This window comes from Salvia miltiorrhiza, chromosome 4, assembly GCF_028751815.1.
Source record: "Salvia miltiorrhiza cultivar Shanhuang (shh) chromosome 4, IMPLAD_Smil_shh, whole genome shotgun sequence".
In the NCBI taxonomy this organism is placed as follows: domain Eukaryota; kingdom Viridiplantae; phylum Streptophyta; class Magnoliopsida; order Lamiales; family Lamiaceae; genus Salvia; species Salvia miltiorrhiza.
The window spans coordinates 31,234,495-31,260,033 of NC_080390.1; the positions used below are offsets into that span (position 1 = coordinate 31,234,495).

Below are 25,539 nucleotides of genomic sequence, written 5' to 3' on the forward strand. Positions count from 1 at the left end.
AACAACAGACATGTAATATAGTTACGTTTCAAATAATGGTTTCAATTTCTCTTTTAATATTTTTTGGATCGAAACTCTGCTTACATATAAATTTCATAAGATATAATTTTTTACTTAAAAATAATTTCATTAAATTCTTTATTTTAGTGAAAAAAATTCATGAAACAAAAAATACATTGATAATTTCATAAATTTATATTTTAATAGTAAACTCTTCTGAGACGTTTATTAGTTTAGCCCCAGTAATGAAAAGAATTTATTTCATCGTAGAATTCTTGAGGTTCATATTAATTTTACACGCACACAGCTACTAAATATACATATACCTATAAAGGCGTTTTTTTTTTTTTTGAGCAACGCGTACATATATGTATCCGTAAAATTTGCACATAAATTCGAAGAAAAGAAAGGGCCCGAAGAACCCTAATTTCACAAATTTGACCTCGCCCTTTCTATTGACTGTATAGTCTATCCAAATCTCCCCTCTTTCTGCAAATTCTATCTCAAGGATAAACCTCTTTGGCGAAGCTTTTTCTTCTGACTTCACCCACAAATCACAATCTCTGCAATTCATCTCACCGCCTCAGAGTTTATTGTAGGCCTTCTCTCTCTGCCCTTATATTTCTCTGTGTGCGTGTATAATTCACACATATATGTATATGGATGTAATCTATATCCACAAATAAGCCGGCGTCTTTTTGTTTGATTGTGTAAAAATCAAAACCTGGGATCACGCCTAGCAATTTTGTAAGAAAAATTTATGATAATCTCGTGCTATTGAAAATGGGCAAAGGTTGTTTCCCCAATTCAAAGTGTTTGCTTCATATTTTATCATTCCTTTTGAATAAATTACTTATAAGTTTATGAAGTTGGGATCTTTCTCGTTTAGTGGATTTCTAATGTTAGATATGTGGTATTTATGAATGCATTGATTGGTTTTTATCATATAATGTACAAGAAAAACATTTACTTATTTGCCTTTTAATTTCAGGGAGTTCTATTGTTTGTGCAAACATGGGCTTAGTGGGAAATTATTGCATGCTTAATGCATAGACGATGGCATTAGCAACACTTCAGCTGCAGGTAAATACTGTCCAGAATTTCTGTAGATAAATGGGTATTGAGCAATCAATTTTACTGCTGTTGGTGGAAAGTGTTAGGATAATTTAGTATTGGATGATTTTGAGATGCATTAATTGCTAGAAACTGCCTTCAAATGTTTGACTGTCCTAGATCATCAAATGTTTGTCAAGTTACTATATTTAATGTAAAATCATTTGTGTTTTGGTCTTCGTAATGATTGAGTATTATCATCCCGACGATATGGCCTGATAGAAACCTGATTCAAAATTATGCGACATATTTATCACCTTTTACTTCTCATTTGCTTTATCAACTTTGTTGTCATCTATCCTTATCTTCTTATACTGTTATACATCAGGTCTTTGATATCCATTTTTCCAATTGACTCTTCTTGGTGATTTTTGATTTTAATCAGGGTTCTTGTAGCAGTTTCCCTCGTGTGCCCTCAGCACGGTGCAGAGGGAGCCAACTAAAATACCTTTTGCCCTCAGTCCCAGTCCCTCCAGTTGGGAGAAAAGATAAATTAATCTCTTTAAAATGCAAATCATGTTCAAGGTGAGATTTACTTCTATCGTAGATGTAATTTGGGAATTTTATATCAAATCAATCTTTATTAGCCATGATCTGCATATCTGAGGCATCCTATGGTTTTGTGAGTAGAGAGAGGACCGGATTTTATTGGTTGCTTGAACTCGGGATATGGAAGGATTGCTGTTTGCAACATTACTGATTTATGAACATCATCTTGCTGCACCCCTATCTTTTTTCCTTTCCATGTATATATACTTTCAAGAATTTTTAATGGATCTTTAAATGACAACATATAGACGAACATTTCAACTGGGCAACAATTGATGGCACTGGATTTCTCAAGAAGGGACAGTTGATATTATTTTTACCATGAGGGATTTAATAACCTCGTCTTCACTTGCGTCAATACTTTTTAGGCATGCCACTTGCATAATCAGCAAGCCATTTTGGTTGTGATGTACATATTGTGTGGATTCATCAACTATTGATATTGCTTGACTTTCAACAACTCTTGATTTTGAACTTATACCTTTTGTTTATGATATTTACTATCCATGATAATGTGTAGGTGTTTATGGCAAGTTCAATACTTGATCATTTTCTTTGACTTTTGCCTCTTTCATTATGAAACTGATTAAACATCTTGCACAGTGGAGGAGCTTCTTTTGTTCTTGGACCAAAGTCAAAATTATCTAAAATATCAGCTTTTAAAGGTGGCAGTCGACATGATGATTCGGGTGGCAGAGCTAATGACTCAAAGTCCCTAAAGAATCCCATTAAAGTTTCTTATTTACAACATGAGAGTGAAGAATCCTTTGTGGAATCTTCAAATGTACAGAATGTTGTGCCTGCCACTTATACAGCAGAAGATGAGACAACAACCAGGTCCTTGGCTATACAAAAACTCTTTAAGAACTGGTTGATGTTATTGCGTACCCCACTAAGAACGCAACCAGTGGAAAGAGCTCTAGAAGAACCATCTGAGGAAACCCCAGAAGAGTCAACTGCCGTGCAAAATAATGAAAGACGTGAAGTTTTTAAGGAGGCTTGGTGCTACTTTCTGAGTTTGGATCCAACAATAAAGATACCATTGTTAATGTTGTAAGTATAGTCATTTGTTCTCTGTGTGTGTGTGTGTGTAGAGTGGCAGGGGCCATGGAGGTGTGTTCATGGGCTGGTCTCAGACCTATGTGCTTGTGTGGCTGTGTGTGCACTTCCTTTTTCTTTAGCTAGCAAAGAAATGCTATTAGTTTGATTTTTGGGCTTTGATGTTGGTGCTTAGAAGTAGGGGGCATGGCTTATCAATCTTTATGAATGTGTTTATGATTATAATGTTGCAAGAGATGGTTTTCACTATTAATATGAAGACTTGGTTTTAGAATTGTTTGTCCGTGTTTTGTTTCTGTTGTTCCTAACGGCTACTTTGTTTGTGGATTATCTCAATCAGATTGTTATGCCCTTAGTTTGACTAGGTCTTGTGGGCTTCAAAGAAACAGACATAGCATCTTCCGAGCTTCCCAAAAGCCAAGATGTTTGAAAATGTGCTCTATCAAATTTATTTTTCTTTTCTTATGGCCTGTTGTCTGCATTGGGCTTCCTCTTTGTGATGCTTGATTGATTGTTCTAGTTGCAAGCAGGAGGTCAATATAGGAGACAGCAGCACTCTCAGTTTCTCAAAACCTACTATCTGCTATGATTACTACTGTCGTGACACCTGCATATTGTTGATGACTTGCTGTATTATGTTTGCAGCACACCACTGTACCTGGCAGTTAATCTTGTATACGGATCAGAAGTATCTAAAGAATTAACTCCCCTATGGATTCTTGGGCCACTAGTTGCGGCTCTCTATGTGAAGATGCTCCGAGGAATATGCAGTCTCTACGTGTTCAGCTTCATGCAAACTGTCAAAATTGTCAAGAACCTGCCGGCCTACTGCATGCTGGTACACGAGTACCTTTTTCGTGGTAAGCTAAAAGAAGTCATGCAAAAATATATATGGCAACCTCTCATTGACATAAAAAATATGGACTACAAGGAGGTGACCAAGAGGAAATTGAAGGAAATCCAAGGGTGGTTGGTGGAGAAATACCTGGATTTTGTCGAATCTATATGGCCCTATTACTGCAGAACAATCAGGTTTTTGAAGAGGGCCAATCTAATATAGCTCGGGCTCCTCCTTAAGAGATTTGTCCAAAAGGCATGAGATTTTTATCTTCGCTTCCTGTGGCTTAGTTCGTTCCATGAAGGTGAAATATCCACGGAGGCCTCTCCATTGAGCCCCCTTTTGAATTGGGGTTCTTCCCTCGACCAATTGGAGACGTGTAGGCGGGTGAATACTTGTATTCAGCCTCTCCTTTTTCCCTCTGGCGGTTAGGTTGTTTTGTCTGTGGCTGATAGTAATGTTTTTTTTTTTTTCCTATATTAACACATATCTGATGATATGAATCTGTTTTAAATGCACCTGAGTTTTACTATCAGCAGTTATAGTAAGATCCCATTATTCATTGATATTTCAAATTTTGATAAATCTTGATACATTGTTTTATCTTTCAACTTCACAAGACTGGTTGGGCTAGAATAGTTTTGAATTTGAGATTTGTGCTCAAGTTTGCCAAATCGTTCTTGGTTATGATTGATTTGCTTGTGCGTAGACGTAGCAGCAACACCAACCAAAAAGGGGTTAATTTTAGGTTATATATCGGCTTCTAATGTCATGATGAAATAATAATTTGGTATTTTTTTTTTTTCAATTTTCTTAGAAATTTGTGATCAGAGCTATTTTGTGGTGCCATAATCGTGACACGAATCGAACTAGTGAGTTGGAATTCAAGGTAGTATCAAACATTGTCCATTTCAATTCTTAAATTGAGATTCATCATACAATTTCTTTTATCGAATTTTCCTCGTTATTAAAAAAAGAAAAAGAAAAATAGAATGGTCGGGGCTTGGACCTATTAAGTGAAAATATTATTCAAGTTCGGTTCATATCAACTACTGATTTAATTGATAATAATCAGATATATTAGGCTATAATTTCTATATTTTGTAGAACTCAACAATTAGTTAAATTTGAGTTGCGAGTTGCGTCTAGACAGAAAAATTAGAAAAACGAATTCGAATCGAGCTATAATTCCGATCTTTTAACTTTAGTTTCCTTCTCTCCCAAATTTCCCTCCCCCACAATCTTCTAACCTTAAAACAATGCAATAAAGAAAAATCCCAGGAAGAAACAAAGCAGCCGTTTTTCAACCAAAACCCCCTCCTCAAATTCTCCTAATTCTTACCTGGGTACCCCGAATTTAGCTCGGAAGGAATGGGTTTCCGCTAATTGATAAAAAAAATCGTGTCTTTTTTAGTTTTTAGGAGTGACAGCAGGCAGCAACGGCAAATACCATTGTTCTCTTGCTTGTTGAGAAAGAATGGCGTTCAAGATTAATTCCCCATTCTCCTGTGTGTCTGCGTATCTTTCTTCACCTTTTCAAAGAAACGGAAAGCTGCTCAAGGTATGCGGGGTGCTTTTATGGATTCTTTTGTTCTAGCAATTATTCAGTTTATATTGCATTCTGTTTAATTCTTCACAATGTAGTAATCCAATTTTGATTTCTTATTTTTTTTAATTTTATTTTTATGAGGACTGTTCTACTTGGTGTTGTGTTAATTTGACTCGGGAGAGTAAACAATCTATCAAAATTTGACTGTGGAATTCATATGAATTTAGAGTGGAGCTACTTTATATGAAGCCAGATTTAGGAGAGTAGAGCCATTCTTGTAGTAATACACCTAATTTCTGATTATATTCCAACTCAATTAGTTATTTAGTTGTTGGTTGGTGGAAGACATTGTTTTCCCTTCCTGTTCTAACTGCGAATTCTGATCGAGCTGTGTCGGTTCCAGCTGAGCTCGAAGAAAGGACTGTTGGGAAGGCAACATTTCGATATACAAATTTTGAGCAATAGTAAAGGTAGCTTTCATATACTTAGTGAATATATGTTGTATCATTGTAAGCATCAATGCGTTAATGAACTTGCCAAATGCTTATTAAATTTCCACATATCTGAAAAGTATCGTGGTATATTGGTGGGGCTCTCACTCATTGAAGCATTGAATTGGTTACTTTTGATTAACATTGATATCTGAAGGCATATGTTGGACCATGAAGGCTCGTTAACAGAGATTTTCTTTTTCCTCTTCTTATTTGCAAGTTGTTAAGCCGTGCCAGCTCATGCATGGAAAGCTAACGCTAAAACAAACCTTGTCAAAGAGGCACAATCTCCTTGCTATCTCCGAAGATCAAGAATCAGTCGGTGAGCTTGAAGGAGATGATTTCGAGCAGGAAGGACAGGGCTCTAGTGCTGAAGACAGTGGCTCCTCAAATAATTCCTATGATCATATTGATAGAGCTGCGGGAAAACCAGGATTTATTTCTTTTCATGGACGCGTGCAGAGAAGAGATGATGAAGCTATTCTTCCTGGCCCTGTAAAAGATCAAAGTAGTCTTTTGTGGCTTGTTGGTCCCACTGTCCTCGTTGCATCGTTTGTCTTTCCTTCACTTTACCTACGCAAGATAATATCTTCGATATTTGAGGATTCCTTATTAACCGGTAGGTAAAATTTATGTTTCTTGTTAAACTCTTCTTTCTTTCTTTTAATTGCTGACAATACTTGAATGGACTGCTAGTCAGTTTTAAACCTAAATGCAGTTCATAAGAAGGGGCAATGATAGTACCGCATATATGAGTTGAAGCGGTTTCTTTCTAAAAGGATTTGTTGGAATTGAATACATTATTTGAGCTAATTTTGATAGGACACTTTTAGATTCTTAGCTCGAATCAGTCTTCTTTTTGTCCCAATGATTGTTGGCATATTGCAAGACTATGTTATATGTTAGTTCAAGTGCAAATGCAATTTACTTATCTATGGAAGATTTTAGTTGTCACATTAAAATATCTCATATGATCGTAATTGTAATGACATCTTGGAAATTGTTCTAAGACTTCACAGTCATGGAGTTCTGTTCGTCGTGTCTATTCAGTACTAACTCTTCTTATAGCTACCATATAAGTTACTTTGTGGGTTTTGGTTCATAGAGATTTGTAATATTTTTTCATTGTTTTGTTTGCAGACTTTCTAATATTATTCTTTACGGAAGCCATTTTCTACTGTGGAACTGCCGTTTTCTTTCTCCTGATTGACCGTCTGAGGAGACCCAAGGAACCAACCTATGCTGAAACAAGCCAAATTCTTGTTCCTCATTTTGGAGACCGAATCTCTTCTGTTGCCGTATTGGTGCTTAGTCTTATAATCCCAACAGTAACAATGGGTTTCGTCTGGCCTTGGACCGGCCCTGCTGCTTCCGCAACTCTGGCTCCATACCTTGTCGGGATCATTGTTCAGTTCGCGTTTGAGCAGTATGCGAGATATGTCGCCTCACCATCATGGCCTGCCATTCCCATAATCTTCCAAGTAAAACATATTAAACTTTAATTCTCTTAGTTTGTTTCAAACCATTGATGCAAATTATTAAATATATTCCTTTCACTATGAAGGTTTATAGGTTGCACCAACTGAATAGGGCAGCGCAATTGGTGACGGCTCTCTCCTTCACTGTGAAAGGCGCTGAGATGACGCCTCACAACCTGGCCATAAATAGTTCTTTGAGCACACTTCTCAATATCCTCCAGTTTCTTGGCGTCATCTGCATCTGGTCGCTCTCGAGTTTCATCATGAGATATTTTGACGTGCCAGCGGTCAGCAGGAAGATGGAGGAAAGCTGAACTTCACCACCACGCCATCATCTCTTGGTAATATTGATACTTTGTCGCTTCATTACTTGTTGGAATACAGGCACATGAAGTTAGTCTCTGATTATGTGAAACAAGTGTAAATTGATAATAAACACTTAGTGTTATGCTGTCTACTGTAAACTGCACATCTCTTATAGATCCATTGCCTAATGAAACGACCTGAGTTAGATACCGGTATTCTGCTTTTTTCCTATTTCGGAGGGGGGGGGGGGCTTGTTCTGAATTGCATAATCGAGGATTCTTGGCTTCGCTTGAGAGTTTCATCACCAACAAGCTATTTAGAGCACACCTCTAAGTAGCGATTGTGGAAGTAGTGACTATGTTTACATTATATTCGAACGAGCTTTAGTCGAGCCGAGTTGAACTCTGAGTAAAGTTGTTGTATGTATAGTCTGAAGAGCTTGCAGCAAAGTTAGAGCATTAGGTGTCACATAGTGTCAACTTTTTTATGAATTGATTGCAAAATATGAATATATTGATTGTTCTTTATGTGAATTATTGACTTTTTCAAGTCAACTCCTACTCTCATCAGATAGGAAAATGATTTGGTATTTTTCAGAACACGCTCTCTGAATGAAAATGTGCTTTTCGCATGTCTTTATCAGAAAATACATCTTAAGTGGTTAAATCCAATGTTTTATTTGTTTTTTTTCTTGTTTTTTTCTAAGTTTTTGGGGAGATGCATGCAGTTGATATCTCGACTCGAAATTATTGGTGAAATTTGAGCCCATTCCTCGAAAGTAATTTCCTTTTGAGATGAGGAGATTATGCAATTTTTCAACCAAATAAGAAATACACTTATAATAAGCAACAAGATTATGAAGGATTAGTTTTTTTATTGGGAATTTGGACTTCTTTGTTTGTTCTTTTCCCACATAAGCTGTTAGCTATGTTCTTTGATTTGAGCATACAAATTTCATACTCAAGGCATCAATAATTGTACCTTCTCCTTTGGATTTATATCTTATTTATCATTCCTTGGTTTATTTGATAGTGATAAGTCAATCTCAATTATGCTCTTCGTTACATTCTTAAATTTAAATTTGAGAGTTAGGTATTATCCCTGTGTCTGCATTCTGTTTGTTTTTCCTAAGGATGGAACATTTGATAACAAGACAGTATTAGGTGGAGACAAGAAAAAATTCTCTCACATGAAGTTACTTGTTGGACCAGATATTATTTATTTATTGATTTGATTTACACCCTCTTACTTTGATAACAAACTAATATTCCACAATTCTCCTTAATCCTTCTATTTGACAAGCAAAAAATGTTTGCTAAGACTATTTAATGAATGGAGTTGAGAGTCGAGTCTAACATATTATTATTATGAGTCAATTGCGTCTAAATATTATTATTATGAGTTAATTGCGTCTAAATACATGAACTTTTATTCAATTTTGATTTTGCACGTGAACTTTTATACTAGATAATTTTGTAGAGTATATCTGCACTTCTATGAGACTATATATGAATCAATAAAATACTCTCTCAGTCCCACGATAAGTGAGACTCTTTTCTTTTTGGGTAAAAGTTTTACACTTTTTTACTTATATATAAAATACACTTTTTTTAATTTTCTAAAAATTTTACACTTTTTTACTTTTTTACCTATATAGTATAAAATATATATTTAATTTTCGTGCTAAAAAAAAGGTCTCACTTGTAGTGGGACGGACTGGTTTTCGAGATCATTACGTTTGTCGAACTAAATTCAACAAATTAATTCATATTGTTCTTGAGTCGAGTATCAAGTAGTCAAGTTTAAACTCATTTCGGCTATCGAGTGTTTTACAACTCCCCCCAAAGAAGGAAGAGGACAAAATAGGAAAAAGGATAAAGTAGTGGTTTAATTCAACTTTTACCCCCGATGACATATGTCAAATAAGTGTCTTTTCTTTTGCGATAAATGTCCAATAAGTTGAAAAAAAAAAAAAAAGTAATTATAGTGATATTGGTCCATGAAAAAGTGATTGGGATCCATTTCCATTTCCATTCCAAGTGTCTGCTTCTGCCCAAAATTATGGACTACTAAGCAACTATGAAAGCTTGAAAAAAATAAACTAAGTAATGCATGCATTGTATGTAACCTCAGTATCAAACCTTATTGTATTCTTGGAATTGACAAATTTTGTCCTCACATATATATGTGATTTGTTTATATGTAGAAATACACATGAACTCACACGAGATACCTCAATATCATTCTTCTCCACTTTCACTGTGGCACCGTTGTCAATTAAAGTACCCCTGCGAATATGAGAATTCAACATAATTAATTTTCCTAGCGAGAGTACTTAGTTGTGTTGTGTTATTGCATAAAAGCAGTTTCACATGGGGCCGGGTTGGTTTTAGGTTTTGTTGCATGGTGTTGAGGGATTAGTAAAAGGGGGCAGTTCTTGTTTTCTGTTTTTTTCCGTTATTAAAATTGATATTAGGTGAGATTTGGTTAAAGAAGAGAGGATTATCTGTCAATAGAAGGAATTTATTAAATTATACCAGAATTTCGGATATTTGACTATCTTGAATAAAAACAGAATAGGTTGAGCTAGTAGGGATCACAAAGGCACACGCTTCCTCCCTGTAATTAGGGTATACTCTTCCAATTTATTTTATTTTTATTCAATCTTAAATTTTATTAAACTTTTAAGTAATTAGATTGCATCCCTTATATATTGCTTATGATGACATTTTTAGAATGCTGTCTAGGCAAGGACATAATGGATTTCTACCAATTAAGTTGACTATTGCAGAATTCCATCTGACCTCATATCTTGAAAGTCAACTTCAAACAAATCTTGTATAAATTCTCTACAATTCTTTTGTTGTTTTGTGCCTTTTTATGAATTTGTGAAATTAACAAATAAATTAGATTCGACGACAATCTATACATACTCGTATAGCCATTTCAGAATGATTTTAGTAATTTGCACTTCGTGGATGAACCTTTAACTCAAACTATTAGGCAAAAAGTTGGGGTGCAATCCGATTGCACCTGTATTTAGATCATAATCCGCATTCTGACTTAAATTCGTATCCTGATTCAAATCGTGTAAATGACCCTATTCGATTATACAAACGATACTGCCTATAATCGACACTATTCAGTTATATAAATGACACTGCTTATAATTGACATTATTCAACTATACAAATGATACTATAACATTTTAAAATATTATAGTGTTATTTTAACCAACCTCTACATCTTCCGAATCTTCCCCTCCTTTCCTCCGCCAATCGTATCTCAGCTTGCCGGAGCTCACAAGTCACAACCCCCTCCTTCAACTCCTTGTACACCAGATCGAACTACTCCAGACCAAATCGCTGCATTTCTTCCCCAGCCGCGCCATCGAGGTTGCGCCACGGTCGAGATCCTCGAGGCGCTCTGCACAAGGAAAGCCAAGGAGGAAACCCTCATCGCCAAAGTTCAAAATTGAAATAGAGATGGAGATGGGGGTTGTTGATTGTTGAGTGATTTAGGGCTATTGTCGTGAGACATGAAAGGGATTTCAGAGAGACTTAGAGCTAAAGATTTAGGGAGAAAGGTTTCTGAAATTTTAGAGAATTGTGGGTGGAAGGTCTGAGAAGAAGAAGGAGGCTGCGCCCTTCACCGGGAAAGAAGGAGGAGGCAACATCATTTAATTAAAATGGAACACAAACGTCGAAACGACGTCATTTTGAACACATGGTCTGCCACCGTGTAAAAAAAGCTACAAGTAACACTACAAAAAAGAAGGCTTTTAGTGGCGACAGTTTTTGTCACTATATGTGCCAAAGTCGTCACTAAAGCATCCCAGTGACAACTTTTGTGGTCGTCGGTAAGTCGCAGCTATATCAACTGTTGCTAAAAGCTACAGTGACGACGAAAAAACATTTTCACTGCAAATCTAATTATTGCGACGGATGATGTGCAGGGCCCTGGTCTTGACACTTCTTCGCCTGTGGAGTTCCTGAATAAAGTGAAGTATGCTCAGTCTAGAGGACAGATTCTGCAAAACTTTGTGATCAACTCCTCTAACTCTACCGATGCAGCCCATGCTATGTCGGTTGTGGCCTCTAAAAAATGGGGCGATATGTTGGACGATGAAGATGACGATGTTTTAGACGAGGACGACCCTCTTAAAATGTTCTCTTAGTCTTGGTTTCTTTTTTTGGTTACCCGGGGTTTCTTGCGGGTGCTTTTGCTTGTTTCCTTTGTCTTTGGTCTCTCTTTTTTCTTTTCTTTTTAATAAAATTTCTATTTCAGCAGCGACGGATGATGTTGCCATTGAATATGATTAAATTGTGACGAATTTATTTTTGTCACTATATTTTAAAATTTGTAGCCACGTTTCAAGCTTGTCACAATAGTTTATGTTTGCAGTGACATAATATAGTCGTCACTATAATTATGTAATTTAGTGACATGATACAAAATGTCACTAAATTTTCCAGTCAATAGTCACAATGTAATTGTCGATTTGTATAACCGAATAATGACAATTATAGGCACCAAATAGTGTCATTACACGGTTAGTGTCATTTGTATAACGGAATAGTGTCAATTACAGACAATCTCATTTATATAACCAAATAATATCATTTATACGGTTCAAGTCAGAATACGAATTTAAATCAAGATGCGGGGTGCAACCGATTGCATTCAAGACCACCTCAACTATTTCTGTTTTATTCATGTTCAAAAATACTCTATCCGTCCCAAAAAATTTCGTCTTTATTACTATATTGGGACGTCCCTGAAGATTGTGGTATTTTCTTATTTGGAAATGACCACACAAACTTTTCATCTCACTATTTACAAAAAAGTGTGAGACTCAATTTCTACTTAAACACAACTATTGCATTTTTTTTTCTTAAAACTCGTGTCATCTCTTTTGGTCCACAATTTTTAGACGAATAAATTCAAAAAATCTTTTACTAAAAATACTCTTTTTGACGATTTCATAAGAATAAATTAGAATTTTTATTTTATTTTTGGTTAACCGCTTAAGCGTCCCTTCCCCTCCTAGTGTGTCCGCCATCGTCAACTTTATATATAATGGGATTTTGTAGGTATCCAAAAGACTTAGGGTTACCCCCACCTAATTTTTTGAATTTTTCCAAACATGGTCTAGTGGGTCTCTTCCATAGCTCTTTCCCTACCTTTTATCTTTTCTTCATTCGCACCATCTTATCTTGTTTAACACAATTGAAAAACATGCTCCATACTACTATCATTGTTTTAAGACAAACTATGAAAATATCCCAACTTTTAGCAAAATCTCCTAAAGTAAAAAAGTGAATAAACACAACCTTAAACAAACATTTCCTTCCTCAAAACCCAAACCATGTAAACTATATAATTTCCAACCATTTCTCTCCTTCCATCTTGAACCAATCTTCAAAATTCCCCAAATGACAACAACACTTCAACTCTGGCCTCTAATTCTTTCCCTTACAATCCTCATATCTTTCCTGGATCTCGATCACCCCAGTCTCGTATATGCTACACCTGATGATTCACACTGGCTCCTCGAGATAAAGTCCGAGTTCATCGACCCTCTCGGAGCCCTCAACAGCTGGTTGCAAAAAACTAGCATGTGCACATGGAATGGGATCACATGTGCAGATGACAAAAACCACATTCTATCACTAAACCTCTCAAATTCTGGCCTAAATGGACCCATCTCTCCGCACTTCTCAAAACTCTCCTTTCTTGAAACACTTGATCTATCTCTCAACTCCCTCTCTGGCCCTATCCCTCCAGACATAGGAAACCTCATAAACCTAAAGGAACTGCTCCTCTTCTCGAACTCGATCAGTGGCACAGTTCCTCCACAGATTGCCCTTCTCAAACAGCTGCAAGTTCTCAGAATCGGAGACAATCTGCTCACGGGCCAAGTCCTACAAAATATCGGTGTTTTGTCCGAACTCAGAGTCTTAGGCCTTGCCTACTGCAACTTCAATGGAAGCATACCTAAAGAGATTGGCAATCTCAAGAATCTGATGTCTCTAGACCTGCAGCACAACAGCTTTGATGGAGTGATCCCTGAGGAGATCAGTGGCTGCACGGGGCTTCGAAACTTTGCTGCATCAAACAACAGATTTGGAGGCGGGATCCCCGCCTCCATAGGCCTTCTTCCATCACTGCAAATCTTGAACTTGGCCAACAACAGCCTGTCCGAAGCAATCCCTCCCGAGCTGAGCCATTTGTCGAACTTGAAGTACTTGAACCTGCAGGGAAACGAGCTAGGAGGCGAAATCCCAGTCGAGCTCAACAGACTAGTACACCTCGAGATACTAGATCTATCTAGAAACAATCTCTCAGGCAACATAACCCTCCTCAACACAAATCTGAGGAATCTTGAAGTTCTAGTCCTGTCTGAGAATTTCTTCACCGGCATCCCTTCAAATCTCTGCATCAGAAACTCAAGCCTGCGCCAGCTCTTCCTAGCTGACAACAACATAGCCGGTGGCTTCCCGGTGCAGCTACTAAACTGCTCGTCACTCCACCAACTAGACCTCTCCGGGAACACCATAGGTGGGGCCCTCCCACCCGGCATCGACAAAATGCAGAGCCTCACCGATCTCCTCCTCAACAACAACAGCTTCACAGGAAACATCCCTCCTCAGATAGGCAACATGAGCAACTTAAACACTATATTCCTCTTTGCTAACATGATCACTGGCCGAATCCCACCAGAAATTGGGAAACTGCAGCAGCTCACAGCTCTATACCTCTATGACAACCAAATGTCCGGCTCCATCCCAAGAGAGCTAACAAACTGCTCGAGCTTAGCAGACCTAGATTTCTTTGGAAACCGTTTCTCGGGCTCGATTCCTCCCACCATAGGCAAGCTCAAGAACCTAGTGAATCTGCTGCTCAGACAGAATGAACTCTCCGGCACAATCCCATCCAGTTTAGGCTACTGCAGGAAGCTTCAACGCTTAGTCTTGGCTGATAACAAGCTGTCCGGATCAATCCCATCGACGTTCGGATTCCTCTCCGAGCTGTTTCTCATCACTCTATACAACAACTCATTATCAGGGCCAATCCCAGAATCTCTCCACCACCTCAAAAACCTCAGCATTGTCAACTTTTCACATAATAGGCTCAGTGGCAGCATTGCTCCTTTAAGTGTTTCTAATTCTCTAACCAAATTAGACTTAACCAACAACAGTTTCTCAGGCAGCATTCCTTCAACATTATCCACAAACCTAATCCGTCTCCGCCTCGCACATAATTCTCTCACCGGCAGCATTCCCCTTCAGTTCAGCCAGATGAAGCAGCTCCAACTTCTTGATCTATCCTTCAACAATCTCACCGGCCAGCTTGGGACCGACCTCTCCGGCTTAACGAGCCTCGAGCACTTTCTCCTCAGCAACAATCAGCTCTCCGGGCCTATTCCGGTGTGGCTCGGGAGCATAACAGAGCTAGGTGAGCTAGACCTCTCATCAAACAGTTTCAGTGCAAATATACCGCCGGAAATTGGGAATTGCTCGAAATTGCTCAAACTTTCTCTCCGAAGCAACATGTTGTCGGGTCCGATCCCACCAGAAATTGGAAAGCTAAACCTCTTAAACGTCTTGAACCTCGAGAGAAACAATCTCTCCGGTGGAATCCCTCCCACGATCCAGCAATGCAGGAAGCTCTACGAGCTCAGGTTGTCGGAAAACGCCCTCTCCGGAGCAATTCCGCCGGAGATCGGCACGCTGGGAGAGCTTCAAGTCCTGTTAGACCTCAGCTTCAATCAGTTATCCGACGAAATCCCTTCTTCGTTGGGGAATTTGATGAAGCTGGAAAGATTGAATCTCTCGTTCAACCATCTAGAAGGTGAAATTCCAACTTCGTTGGGAAAATTGTCTAGTCTTCACAGACTCAACCTCTCGGGAAATCATCTACGCGGCCAATTGCTATCAAAATTTGAGGGATTTCCATTAACTTCTTTTCTCGGCAATGATGGTTTGTGCGGCCCACCATTGGCTAATTGCTCGGAATCATCGCTGCGCGCGCTTACGGAATCCCAAATTGCTGGGATCATAGTGGCCATTGTCTTCACCTCCACTCTGATTTGTCTGTTCCTGATGTATATCATGCTTCGGATATGGTGGAATTGGCGGAAGGTGGCGGTTTCTTGCTCGGAGAAGGGCGGATTCGAGGGGAAGAAAGGGGGTGAGGAGGATTGGGTTTATGGAGAGGAGATCGTTAAGAGCAGCGATCATCAGTTTTGGAACTCGAATTCCATGGCGTTGGTTACGTCGCAATCGAAGCAGATTTCGGATACAACGCGGATTCTTCAGTTCAAGTTAAGCGCGAAGAAGTGATAATTGAAGTTCAAGAGTGGTGATTTTAATTTGCTTCTTTTTTCTTGATCTCAATTTTTCGTTTTCTAGGGTTTTATGTCTGCGAGATTCAATTCTTTCGAAGATCTTAATAAGGGTTTACTTTGGCATGCATGTGTAAGTGTAACGAGAATGCATATACATACTTCTTTCATGGCGGATACAGATTTATTTGCCTTTTATTTTTTCTATTTAATAATGCATGGCGTTGTTGAGGGTTGCTTAACACATCAGATTTTTTATTTCAATTTTCGTGTATTACATTAATTTATTACTTCTCTCGTCTCTAAAAAATATTTTTATAATGAGACGACAATGATTTTAATAAAAGTAATGAATAATGAAGAATATCGATTATATAATAATGATTAATTGTATGTGAATGGATAAATAGGCCCATATATAATAGAATATGTAAATAAGTGAGGGTAGTATTTATAAATAAAAATGAACTACTTATTGACGTATGAAAATGATAAAAATAGATTTTTTTTCAGGGACGCAGAGAGTATATTATAATACTAATTTTAAGATAATTAATATGATTCATTAATTCAATTTAATTTTATAATTATTTTTATAGTATTACTTTTGTATTAATAATTAATTATTTGGGTTAGTTAATCTAAAGTTAGAGTATACAATTTTTGTAGGGATATTGGCATATAAATACTCGAACTTTTTTTATTTTATAGTTTTGTACTTCAACTTTAAAATCTGTCTATAAATGCTTGAACTTTATATTCTTTCTGATTTTGTACCTAGCGAATTTTTACTCTCAAATCGTGGCTGATATGACAGTCGCACTGACATCCCAAACTCTACAATTAGATGTTATAAATCTCACATTGACAATAAATTTATCTGCTTCATTATGCACTTCAAACTTATCTCTCAATATAGTTGCCATGTTAGCAACGATGTGAGGGTAAAAATTTCGTCGGTGCTAAATCAGAAAAAAAAAAAAAAATACAAAGTTCAAATATTTATAAACAGATTTTAAAATTGGGGTGCAAAACTAAAAAATAAGAAAACTTGGAGTATTTATAAATCAAATTCCATTTTTTATTTTTATTTTTTAATAATAAATACTTCCTCCGTCCTTGCAAAGTGTATCAAAGCCTTTAATTTGCGCCCGCGTGAAAAGTTTGGCTCTGTTGGTAGATTGGAATTCAATGAGATATTTTCTACTTCATAAATCTAATTTAGGTGTAGATATTCGGACGTATAATCATATGTTCAAGATTTTTACAAATTACAACCATAAATTAGAGAGTGAAATTATTACGGACATGAATTTTATTGTTTAGGTATAACACCATAATAATCATTTGCTTATGGACTACGATGTCCACACCAATATGAGTGGACTTTTTTTTTGAGAAAAATATGAGTGGAGCATAATATTGGTTGCTCACCCTTTCAAAAATTAAACATAAAAAAAAAGTGACCGTAGCTCAATTTTAAATTGGGCTAAACGATACATATTATTGGCCCAATAAACTTGTCAGCCCAAATTATTAAACAGTTACAGGCTATCCTCTAAATTTTAAGTAAATAAATCTTTAGATCAGCCATCAATTACGATATAGTGTGGACTTTATATCAAAATTATTTCTCTCCATCAATGTTGATATGTATTGTGTTGAAGTGTCCCCCATTGGTTGGAGATAGTGGCATGAGCCACTTTATATGGTGAGACAACTCTTATTTCTTACTTTCTTACGAGGCCTTTTAAAGGAGGATTGGGCCAAATATCTATTTTTAATATGGTATGGTATCGGAGCCAACCTAATCTAATGATACATCAAGTGAAAAAAATATACATAAAGTGAAAAAAGCAACCCACTTATTGAATGTGTATAAACAACCCATCATTAAAAATATACATAAGTGAAAAAAGCAACCCATCAAAATTAATTTGTTAAATAATAATTCATAGTTTATAAGATATTTTTTTTATAAATATTGAATGTGTATAAGATTGAAAATACAATAATTTGTATCAAAATAGAAAACACCCCACTTATTGTGAATGGACCGACTAAAATGCTAAAAAGACCAAACATTTTGTAGATAGAGATAGTAATTATTATCTTAATTAAAGATTATAAAATCTTAATTAGTTTTAATAAATTTTTAATTGAATTACTAAATCATACTTAACATTAATTAATAATTAGAATTTTAGCATTACTCTTTTATCACATCTCTACTGTTTTTTCTTGTTTTATCTCCATGTAAATAATTAATTGAAAAAAGCATGAAATAGCCCAAATTAAATCTCATTTTCCTTCTCTAGCTTTCAAATTAATTTTTTGTATCCATTATAAATTTATAACATGAAGCCCACACTTTATCGGTCAGCGAAAATTTGCTCACACCAGTCCCAATCCCAACTATAAATGCGCCACCAGGTCTGAATTATTGGACCAATATATACCCGTTTATCACTAATAAAAATATTAAAAAGTAATTTACATTTTAATAAGATTCAAAGAAAAGTATTCTGAGAAGAGTAGTGATTTTCAGACACCAAGGTGTCTAGACACCTTGATTTTAACCGGTTTTTATATGGATTTTTGATTGAACCGGTTTTTTGTTAATTTATGGTTTTACTAAAATATCCTTTCCTTATATTTCTCAATTACTTTTAATCTTATCTTATTTTTTGTTTGTATTTTCGTTTCTTCCATAATGTTTGCCGTTTTTTTGCCTTTTTTTACGAAAATTATATATTTTTTTCGAATTATTTTTTTTTCGAATTTTTTTTTTCTTTTAAAATTTCCTTTCTTAAATTCCTCAACTACTTTTAATCTTATCCTATTTATCTTGTATTTTAGTTTTTTTTTTCCCTATTTTTCGGTTTATTTGAAAATTGTTTTTTTTTTTCTTTCTGAAAAGTGAAAATTTTATGATTTTTTCGAATTATTATTTATTTATTTTTTTCTGAGATTTTATTATGTTTTTCCGACGAATTTATGAATTGTTGTAAACATAATCCTATAGTAATTATTTTTGCATATATTTTTTTTTATTGTTCCGAAAATATTTTTTTTCGAAAATATTTTTTTTTAATTTATCTCATTTGTTTTTCGAATTTTATTTTATTTTTTTCAAAAATTTATGAATTGACTATGTTTTCTTTTAAATTTGTTCGATTATTGAGGTTCTATTTTCAGCCAATTTTTTTTTCCGAAAATTGTATTAATTTTTTTGATTTGTTTTCATTAGAATATCCTTTCCAAAATTATCTCATCCGTTTTTTAGTATTATATTCGATTTTAATTGTTTCTGTTATTTTTTTCTTCTATAATTTTATTTTATTTTTTTGAAAATTGTATTTTTTTTTTATTTGTTTCCTTTAGTATGGGGATTCTCCTAAAAACCAATTAGATTTGCTTCCACACATATTATATGTTACAAAAATTATATTATTTATATTTTTCAATTATATTTTATTCATTTTTTTACATTTATTTTAGGATTCTCTTAAAAATAATTGTAGATTGTTTTCATACGTATTATTTTTCTTGAAAATTCTATTATTTATTTTTTTCGAAAATGATGATTTTTTAATTTTTTCCTCCACTAATAATTAAGTACGATTAATACTTGTAAATAATGAAGGAATTATTTTTTTTTACTTCAATTTTAAATTATTAAGTAAGTTATTAAATTAAAGAACTTGAGTGCACGGTATGTGTTTGGTAAAACGCCTAGGTGAATTTTTTATAAGATTTTGAGTGATTTTGTCATAATTAAAATAGCCCAAAACTTTAAAAACATGAATGGGCTATTCTTATTTTTATTTTTATTATTATTATTATTATTATTATTATTATTATTATTATATATATATATATATATATATATATATCATCAAAAAAATAAATGAACATACTAATGTAACAAATCCATTGAACTATACAGTTTACATATTCTTCTGTGCAATACACACTTTTTGCCATGCAATTAAGCAACTACATAATTTGATTATGCAACTCGTAGAAATTATGAACAACAATTGAAAGAATAATAATTAACACTGCAAAAGAACTTCCTCAAAATCAAATCAACATTTAAATCGTTTAATAAAAAATCGCAAAATAAATCAATGAAATTAATCAACTAAAACTGAGAATAAAACTAAATTAATAAATAACTTCAGTGTTCATCGTGTATAAATACCTGCTACAACTATCTTCAATAATAATTGATATTAAGAGTATAGGATATTAAGAGTATGGAAGAATAAAGAAGACTTGGAAAAAGAATGAGAGAAAATTAAGAACATAAAATAAAAGATTAAAAACGAAAAAATGAAACACACGACTAACTAATCATCTAGGTTTAATTAAGTAAATAGTAAAAGACAAATATAACCTTTGACTAATTAAAAACTAAAAAAATCGCTATCTAAAACAATTATATCCATGTTGGGCGCATATTTTTCCAACTTAATCTTATCCACTAGATCTTCAATTTTAAAGGCTAAGATGTGGTTCCTATTTATCATTTTAAAACAGGTTTTTATTAGAACCTCTTCTTATATATATATATATATATATATATATATATATATATACACACACGTATATTTTTATATTATATTTAATAATTTAACTACACTTAATTAATTGATACAAATTAATTTTATAACGAATAATCATATCGACTTCGTTAAATATTTCAGTTTAATACTATTTTATTATACATTCAAATAAAGTATATGTCGTATAGTTATCCGGCCAAAATACCATAGTATGATTCATTTTATTATCTATGTTTTTTTCAAATTCAGTAATTAATTGTAGCTTAATTTCATTGACTATAATTAATTCATTACTCAAACATTATTATTTTCATTTTGTTATTATTATATTGCATTCAATACTTTATTATAATACATTCAAATAAAGTATATGTTAAATAGACTTGCGAGCGAAATCCAATCGTATTATTCATTTAATTTAATTTTATCTATACCAAATTCACTAATTAATTTCAATACAATGCAAAATGCCATCGTATAATACATTCTTTCCCATTCAAGTATATGTTAAATAGTGACGCGACCGAAATCCAATCGTATGAATCATTTCACTTTATTTTATTTATTTATATATATATTATATTCACTAGTTTAACTTAAATTAATTAACAACTCATAATTTTATAACAAATAGTTATATCGACTTCGTTACATACACTATAGCAGTTCATTGTCTTATTGGCATATCGTGTTTAATTATTTACAATAATTAAATTGAATTTCCCTCAAGTATATGTTAAATAGTTTTATATGTTAATTTTATTTTCAAATTCGCTAATTAATTTCAAATAATTTATTAACTTTATTTGATTGAGTACAATTATTTCGACTTCGTTAATAACGCAATGGTGGTTCGATTAGTTATTATCGTATCAATTACAATACTTTATTATAATATATTCAAACAAAGTATATGTTACATACTTTTACAAGCAAAATCCAATTGTTTGATTCACTATTTTTAATTTTCTTATCATTACTTACACTGTAGTAGTTCATTTTATAATTATTATATCACGTTTGATAAAGTATATGTTATTTATTCTTTCGAACAATGCCCCTTCGTATGATTCAGTTTATTATTATTTCTAACGGTGTACTAATGCGGTTGCCACTACCGGACAAGGTGGCAAAGTATCACTCACATATTATTGAGATCTCAGGTTCAAATCCCCCAAGCACCTTTTTCTTGTTATTTCTATTTTTTTTTATAAATATTCGAAAAAATTATATAAATGAAAACGATTTTTTTAAAAAAATATTCGAAAAATTAATTTAAATGAAACACCTTTTTCTTGTTATTTTAGTTCTTTGTTTTTTAAATCATTTTTTTAAAATATTCGAAAAAATTATATAAATGAAAATGATTTTTTTTTAAATATTCGAAAAAAAATTGTAAATGAAACACCTTTTTCTTGTTATTTTGGTTCTTTGTTTTTTAAATCATTTTTGAAATGTTTTTTTTTTAATATTCGAAAAATATATAAATGAAAACAAATCTAGGATTATTTTAGAAGAATACCTAAATTAATGGAAACAAATCAAATTAACATAAAATTTGAAAATTAAATTAAATGTGGAAATAAATCTACTATTATTTTAGGGGAATCCCTAAATTAGTGGACTCAAATCTGTATTAAAATTCAAAAAATAAATTATCTATGTAAACAAATCTAGGATTATTTAGGAGAATCCCTAAATTAGTGGAATCAAATATGAGATTATTATTTGGAGAAATTAAAATCTCTAAATTAGTGGAATCAAATCTAAGATTATTTTAGGATAATCTCTAAATTGGTGGAAATAAATAAAAATAACATAATTTTCGAAAAATAATAAAAATAAATATTAATTTCGAAACAAAAATCAAAATAATAAATAATAAGAATTTTAAACGAATAAATATTAATTTCGAAAAACAAAATTAATTTCGAAAACTAAATAATAAAATCTTGAAACAAATAAAAAAAATATCTGCAATTAAAACTCATATAAATTCCAATTATTATATGATTTATAAATTTTTTGAAAATAAATTAGTGGAATCAAATCTAAGATTATTTTAGGATAATCTCTAAATTGGTGGAAATAAATAAAAACAACATAATTTTCGAAAAATAATAAAAATAAATATTAATTTCGAAAAAAAAAATCCAAATAATAAATAATAAAATTTTGAAACGAATAAATATTAATTTCGAAAACTAAATAATAAAATCTTGAAACAAATAAATAAAAAAAATCTGCAATTAAAACTCATATAAATTCCAATTATTATATGATTTATAATTTTTTTGAAAATAAATAACCTCGTGAGGGACAAACCCCAACCAGCAATTAAAGCTGGAAAACAATTAACTGCAAAAAACGAAAAAGCTGCAAAAAAACGGCAAACATTATGGAAGAAACGAGAATACAAACAAAAAGTAAGATAAGATTAAAAGTAATTGAGAAATAAAAGGAAAGGATATTTTAGTAAAACCATAAATTAGCAAAAAACCGGTTCAATCAAAAATCCATATAAAAATCGGTTAAAACCAAGGTGTCTAGACACCTTGGTGTCTGAAAATCATTATTGTTCTGAGAAATATAATCAAACAATTCTTACAAGATGGTGTTATCCAATATTTAAGATTCAAACAAAACTAGTTTGAAATCATTTAATTAAAAAACCCATTCATTTAATAAAAAATCAACCGAAGCGCAGAATTGGAAAGCTGAATGTTCAATAGAAAAATGTTTGCTGCCAAATCCAAGAAAAAAAGTTATGTGTGGATAAATTAAAAACCACACCAACCCCTTGAAACACAGCCAATTAATGGCACAAATAAAATTAAATGCGTCATTAACACTACTCAATATGTGCAAAATATGGCCGTATTGCTCATGATATAGTTGCGCAATCGGATGGAAGTTTTTGGCACATGATTTCAATCACCTCAACATTCAAACCAAAAAATAAACACATACAAATACTAATTAAAACTTGAAACATAAAATTAAGGCATGCATGTAGTAAATATATAAACTCTCAAATGTAGCAAACTCGAATTGTAAGTGTATATACAAAACAAAATATATGTAAACGTAGGGAAAGGAAGAAGAAAATATAGAAAGAGGAATGTAATAGGATTCCAAAAGGGGAAAGGACGAGGAGGCTAAGAAAATGGGAAGTGATTTTGAAGTAGGGTTTTTGGGGGCCTTTTTATAGAAAGGAATTGAGATATGCCCAAAAGATACTGTGGTTTAAATTTACGGGCAAACAACCAACTTGGCCTGCCCGTACATTCAATATTATTATTATAATTATAATGTAACAGCTATATTTATATGTTTAAATATTACTCGACCTTATCTCTTTAATTTTAGCAACTGCGCTGCTGTATGCACGTAAATACATTGTACATATTCATTTTTTTGTGGAGGCTCTTCTTAGTTATTCATAGATAATAATATTGAGACGTTAATTTTAAAATTTTGACTTTCAAATTTTATACTCTCGTAAAAATAATTATAGGAGGGAGTGACATAGTTTTTAATAGAAATGGTTAAATATATTATGAGTGAAGTGTTAGAGTAGGATACTCTATTCTTTGGTTGTCATTTATATAGTTTTGGTTGTTGATACCAACCGAGATACCAGAGGTGATACCACGATGCAGACGAATTTTACTTAGAGATTCTCTTGTAGATAAGATCATATCTTGAGAATCTTTGTTTCCTATTTTGAGTGATTTTCGAAGAGTTCTTTGTGTATCTATTGGATTGACTTGCAAGCTATCAAGCATGAGTCCTTATTCAAGAAGGAAACTTAGGGTTTCTTCTCTATATAAGGCTGATCTCATCCAACAGCTAGGGTTGGCGGTTTTGAGCATTTATTTAAGCAGTTGGGGTGTGCAGCAAGGTTTTGAGCGTGAGAACATTATTACTATGATCGAATGTTCTAGTATTTAGCTCTTTGCTTTTACGTTTGTTGAGTGCAAAAGTATTGTTTTTGTTTATCTCATTTGAGAGTTGAATTTTGAGTTGTAAGGGAGTAAGTGTGTTCGTCGGGGTTCACACTTAGAAAGTTAGTGTTATCTAGCTTTCGACTTTTCTCTAGTGTTGAGGTCTTAGAAAATTATAGAGGCATAGATGATTGAGTCTTGTGTAAGTCCTGCTGTAATTTAATCTCTCATAGTGAATCGTTTTCTCTGGGCGAGGCCCCCCAAACGTAGGTGTTCTATCACCGAACTGAGTTTCCAATTTCGTCGTGTTCACATTTATTTCTATATCTGCTATCTGTTGTGTTTCAATATCTCGCTTGGTATTAACGTTGGTATCTGCGAGATTTTTATGCACATTCGGACAGGTTGGTATTTCATGAAGAAAGAATCTCACCATAAAGGTAATGTTAATGATGATAATTAATTGTATTATAAGTGAAGAGATGGTCCCATCATGTGGTAGAATATGTAAATAAATTAATATATGTAGGGTAATCTATTGTGAGGTAGTGTTCATAAATAGATTATGACTATTTTTTGTGGACACCCCAAAATAAAAAATTGTGAATATTTTTACAGGACGAAGGGAGTATCCGTATGCCAAGATTATGTAAAATTGATTGAGCACGGGATTTAATAAAATTTTTGATGATTTTGATGTAGTGGAGAAATGGTCCCACTACTTTATGAGATATGTGGTTGAGATTGAATTTTGGGTGAGTTTTTTGTAAATAAAGAGTGTTAGTAAGGATAAAATATTAAAGAGGATGATGGGACCATTGCCTTAAAAGGAAAAGTGACATAATCTTGGCGGACGCCAGATATAGTAATTTTTACATAATCTTGGTGGACGGAGGGAGTACAATTAATTATATTAATAATAATTTAGAGTTAATTACGCGAAAAATCATGAATTTTGGTCGGATTTCAAAACTTTCCATGAACTTTTTTTTTTATCAAAAATTTCCTGAATTTAAAGAGGTGAACAATTTTTCCATGATTTTCAAAAATCCCCAAATTGAGTGCTGACATGGCATTTTTAAGTGACCTGAAATATGACATGGCACCACCGGGCGAAAATCAAAACGACGTTGTTTAGTAGGGGGTAAAACAACGTCGTTTTGAGCCCAAACCTCTTTCTTTGGGAGGCGACGGATCTGAGGAGCCTTCCTCTGAGGACATTGAGACGACAGACGGCGATTCCGCCAAGGAAGACGTCGAACCAAGGCGGCAATTTCGCCAGAGTCAAGAG

The 25,539-nt window shown here is 33.5% G+C and overlaps 3 protein-coding genes across 4 annotated transcripts; all 3 read left to right on the plus strand.

Moving 5' to 3' along the window:
• The first annotated feature begins 319 nt into the window (after positions 1-319).
• LOC131019911 (uncharacterized) lies at positions 320-4,144 on the plus strand. The gene is made up of 5 exons (XM_057948535.1): positions 320-595; positions 992-1,083; positions 1,499-1,638; positions 2,266-2,715; positions 3,367-4,144. The coding sequence occupies exons 2-5, from the start codon at positions 1,057-1,059 to the stop codon at positions 3,779-3,781; spliced, it is 1,032 nt and encodes a 343-aa protein (XP_057804518.1). The 5' UTR covers positions 320-595; positions 992-1,056; the 3' UTR covers positions 3,782-4,144.
• Positions 4,145-4,443: 299 nt separating this feature from the next.
• Positions 4,444-7,598, plus strand: LOC131019908 (uncharacterized). Of its 2 annotated transcripts, XM_057948531.1 has the most exons (5): positions 4,444-5,120; positions 5,512-5,578; positions 5,820-6,218; positions 6,740-7,080; positions 7,164-7,598. In XM_057948531.1, exons 1-5 carry the CDS (start codon positions 5,037-5,039, stop codon positions 7,389-7,391), a joined length of 1,119 nt encoding a protein of 372 aa, XP_057804514.1. In that variant the 5' UTR covers positions 4,444-5,036; the 3' UTR covers positions 7,392-7,598. The 2 variants fall into 2 exon arrangements, with proteins under 2 accessions (XP_057804514.1, XP_057804515.1); XM_057948532.1 differs by lacking the exon at positions 5,512-5,578 and having other exon boundaries at positions 4,640-5,120.
• A 4,889-nt stretch (positions 7,599-12,487) lies between these two features.
• On the plus strand, positions 12,488-15,928 carry LOC131019900 (LRR receptor-like serine/threonine-protein kinase GSO1). The gene has a single exon (XM_057948520.1). The coding sequence runs from the start codon at positions 12,819-12,821 to the stop codon at positions 15,726-15,728; it is 2,910 nt and encodes a 969-aa protein (XP_057804503.1). The 5' UTR covers positions 12,488-12,818; the 3' UTR covers positions 15,729-15,928.
• Positions 15,929-25,539: the final 9,611 nt, after the last annotated feature.

Coding starts and splice junctions, on each gene's coding strand:
- LOC131019908 (XM_057948531.1), top strand. CDS start 5,037: ATGGCGTTCAAGATTAATTCCCCATTCTCCTGTGTGTCTGCGTATCTT. Junction 5,121..5,511: donor GAAACGGAAAGCTGCTCAAG/GTATGCGGGGTG, acceptor TGTCGGTTCCAG/CTGAGCTCGAAGAAAGGACT. Junction 6,219..6,739: donor TGAGGATTCCTTATTAACCG/GTAGGTAAAATT, acceptor TTTTGTTTGCAG/ACTTTCTAATATTATTCTTT.
- LOC131019900 (XM_057948520.1), top strand. CDS start 12,819: ATGACAACAACACTTCAACTCTGGCCTCTAATTCTTTCCCTTACAATC.
- LOC131019911 (XM_057948535.1), top strand. CDS start 1,057: ATGGCATTAGCAACACTTCAGCTGCAG. Junction 1,084..1,498: donor TAGCAACACTTCAGCTGCAG/GTAAATACTGTC, acceptor GATTTTAATCAG/GGTTCTTGTAGCAGTTTCCC. Junction 2,716..3,366: donor AAGATACCATTGTTAATGTT/GTAAGTATAGTC, acceptor TTATGTTTGCAG/CACACCACTGTACCTGGCAG.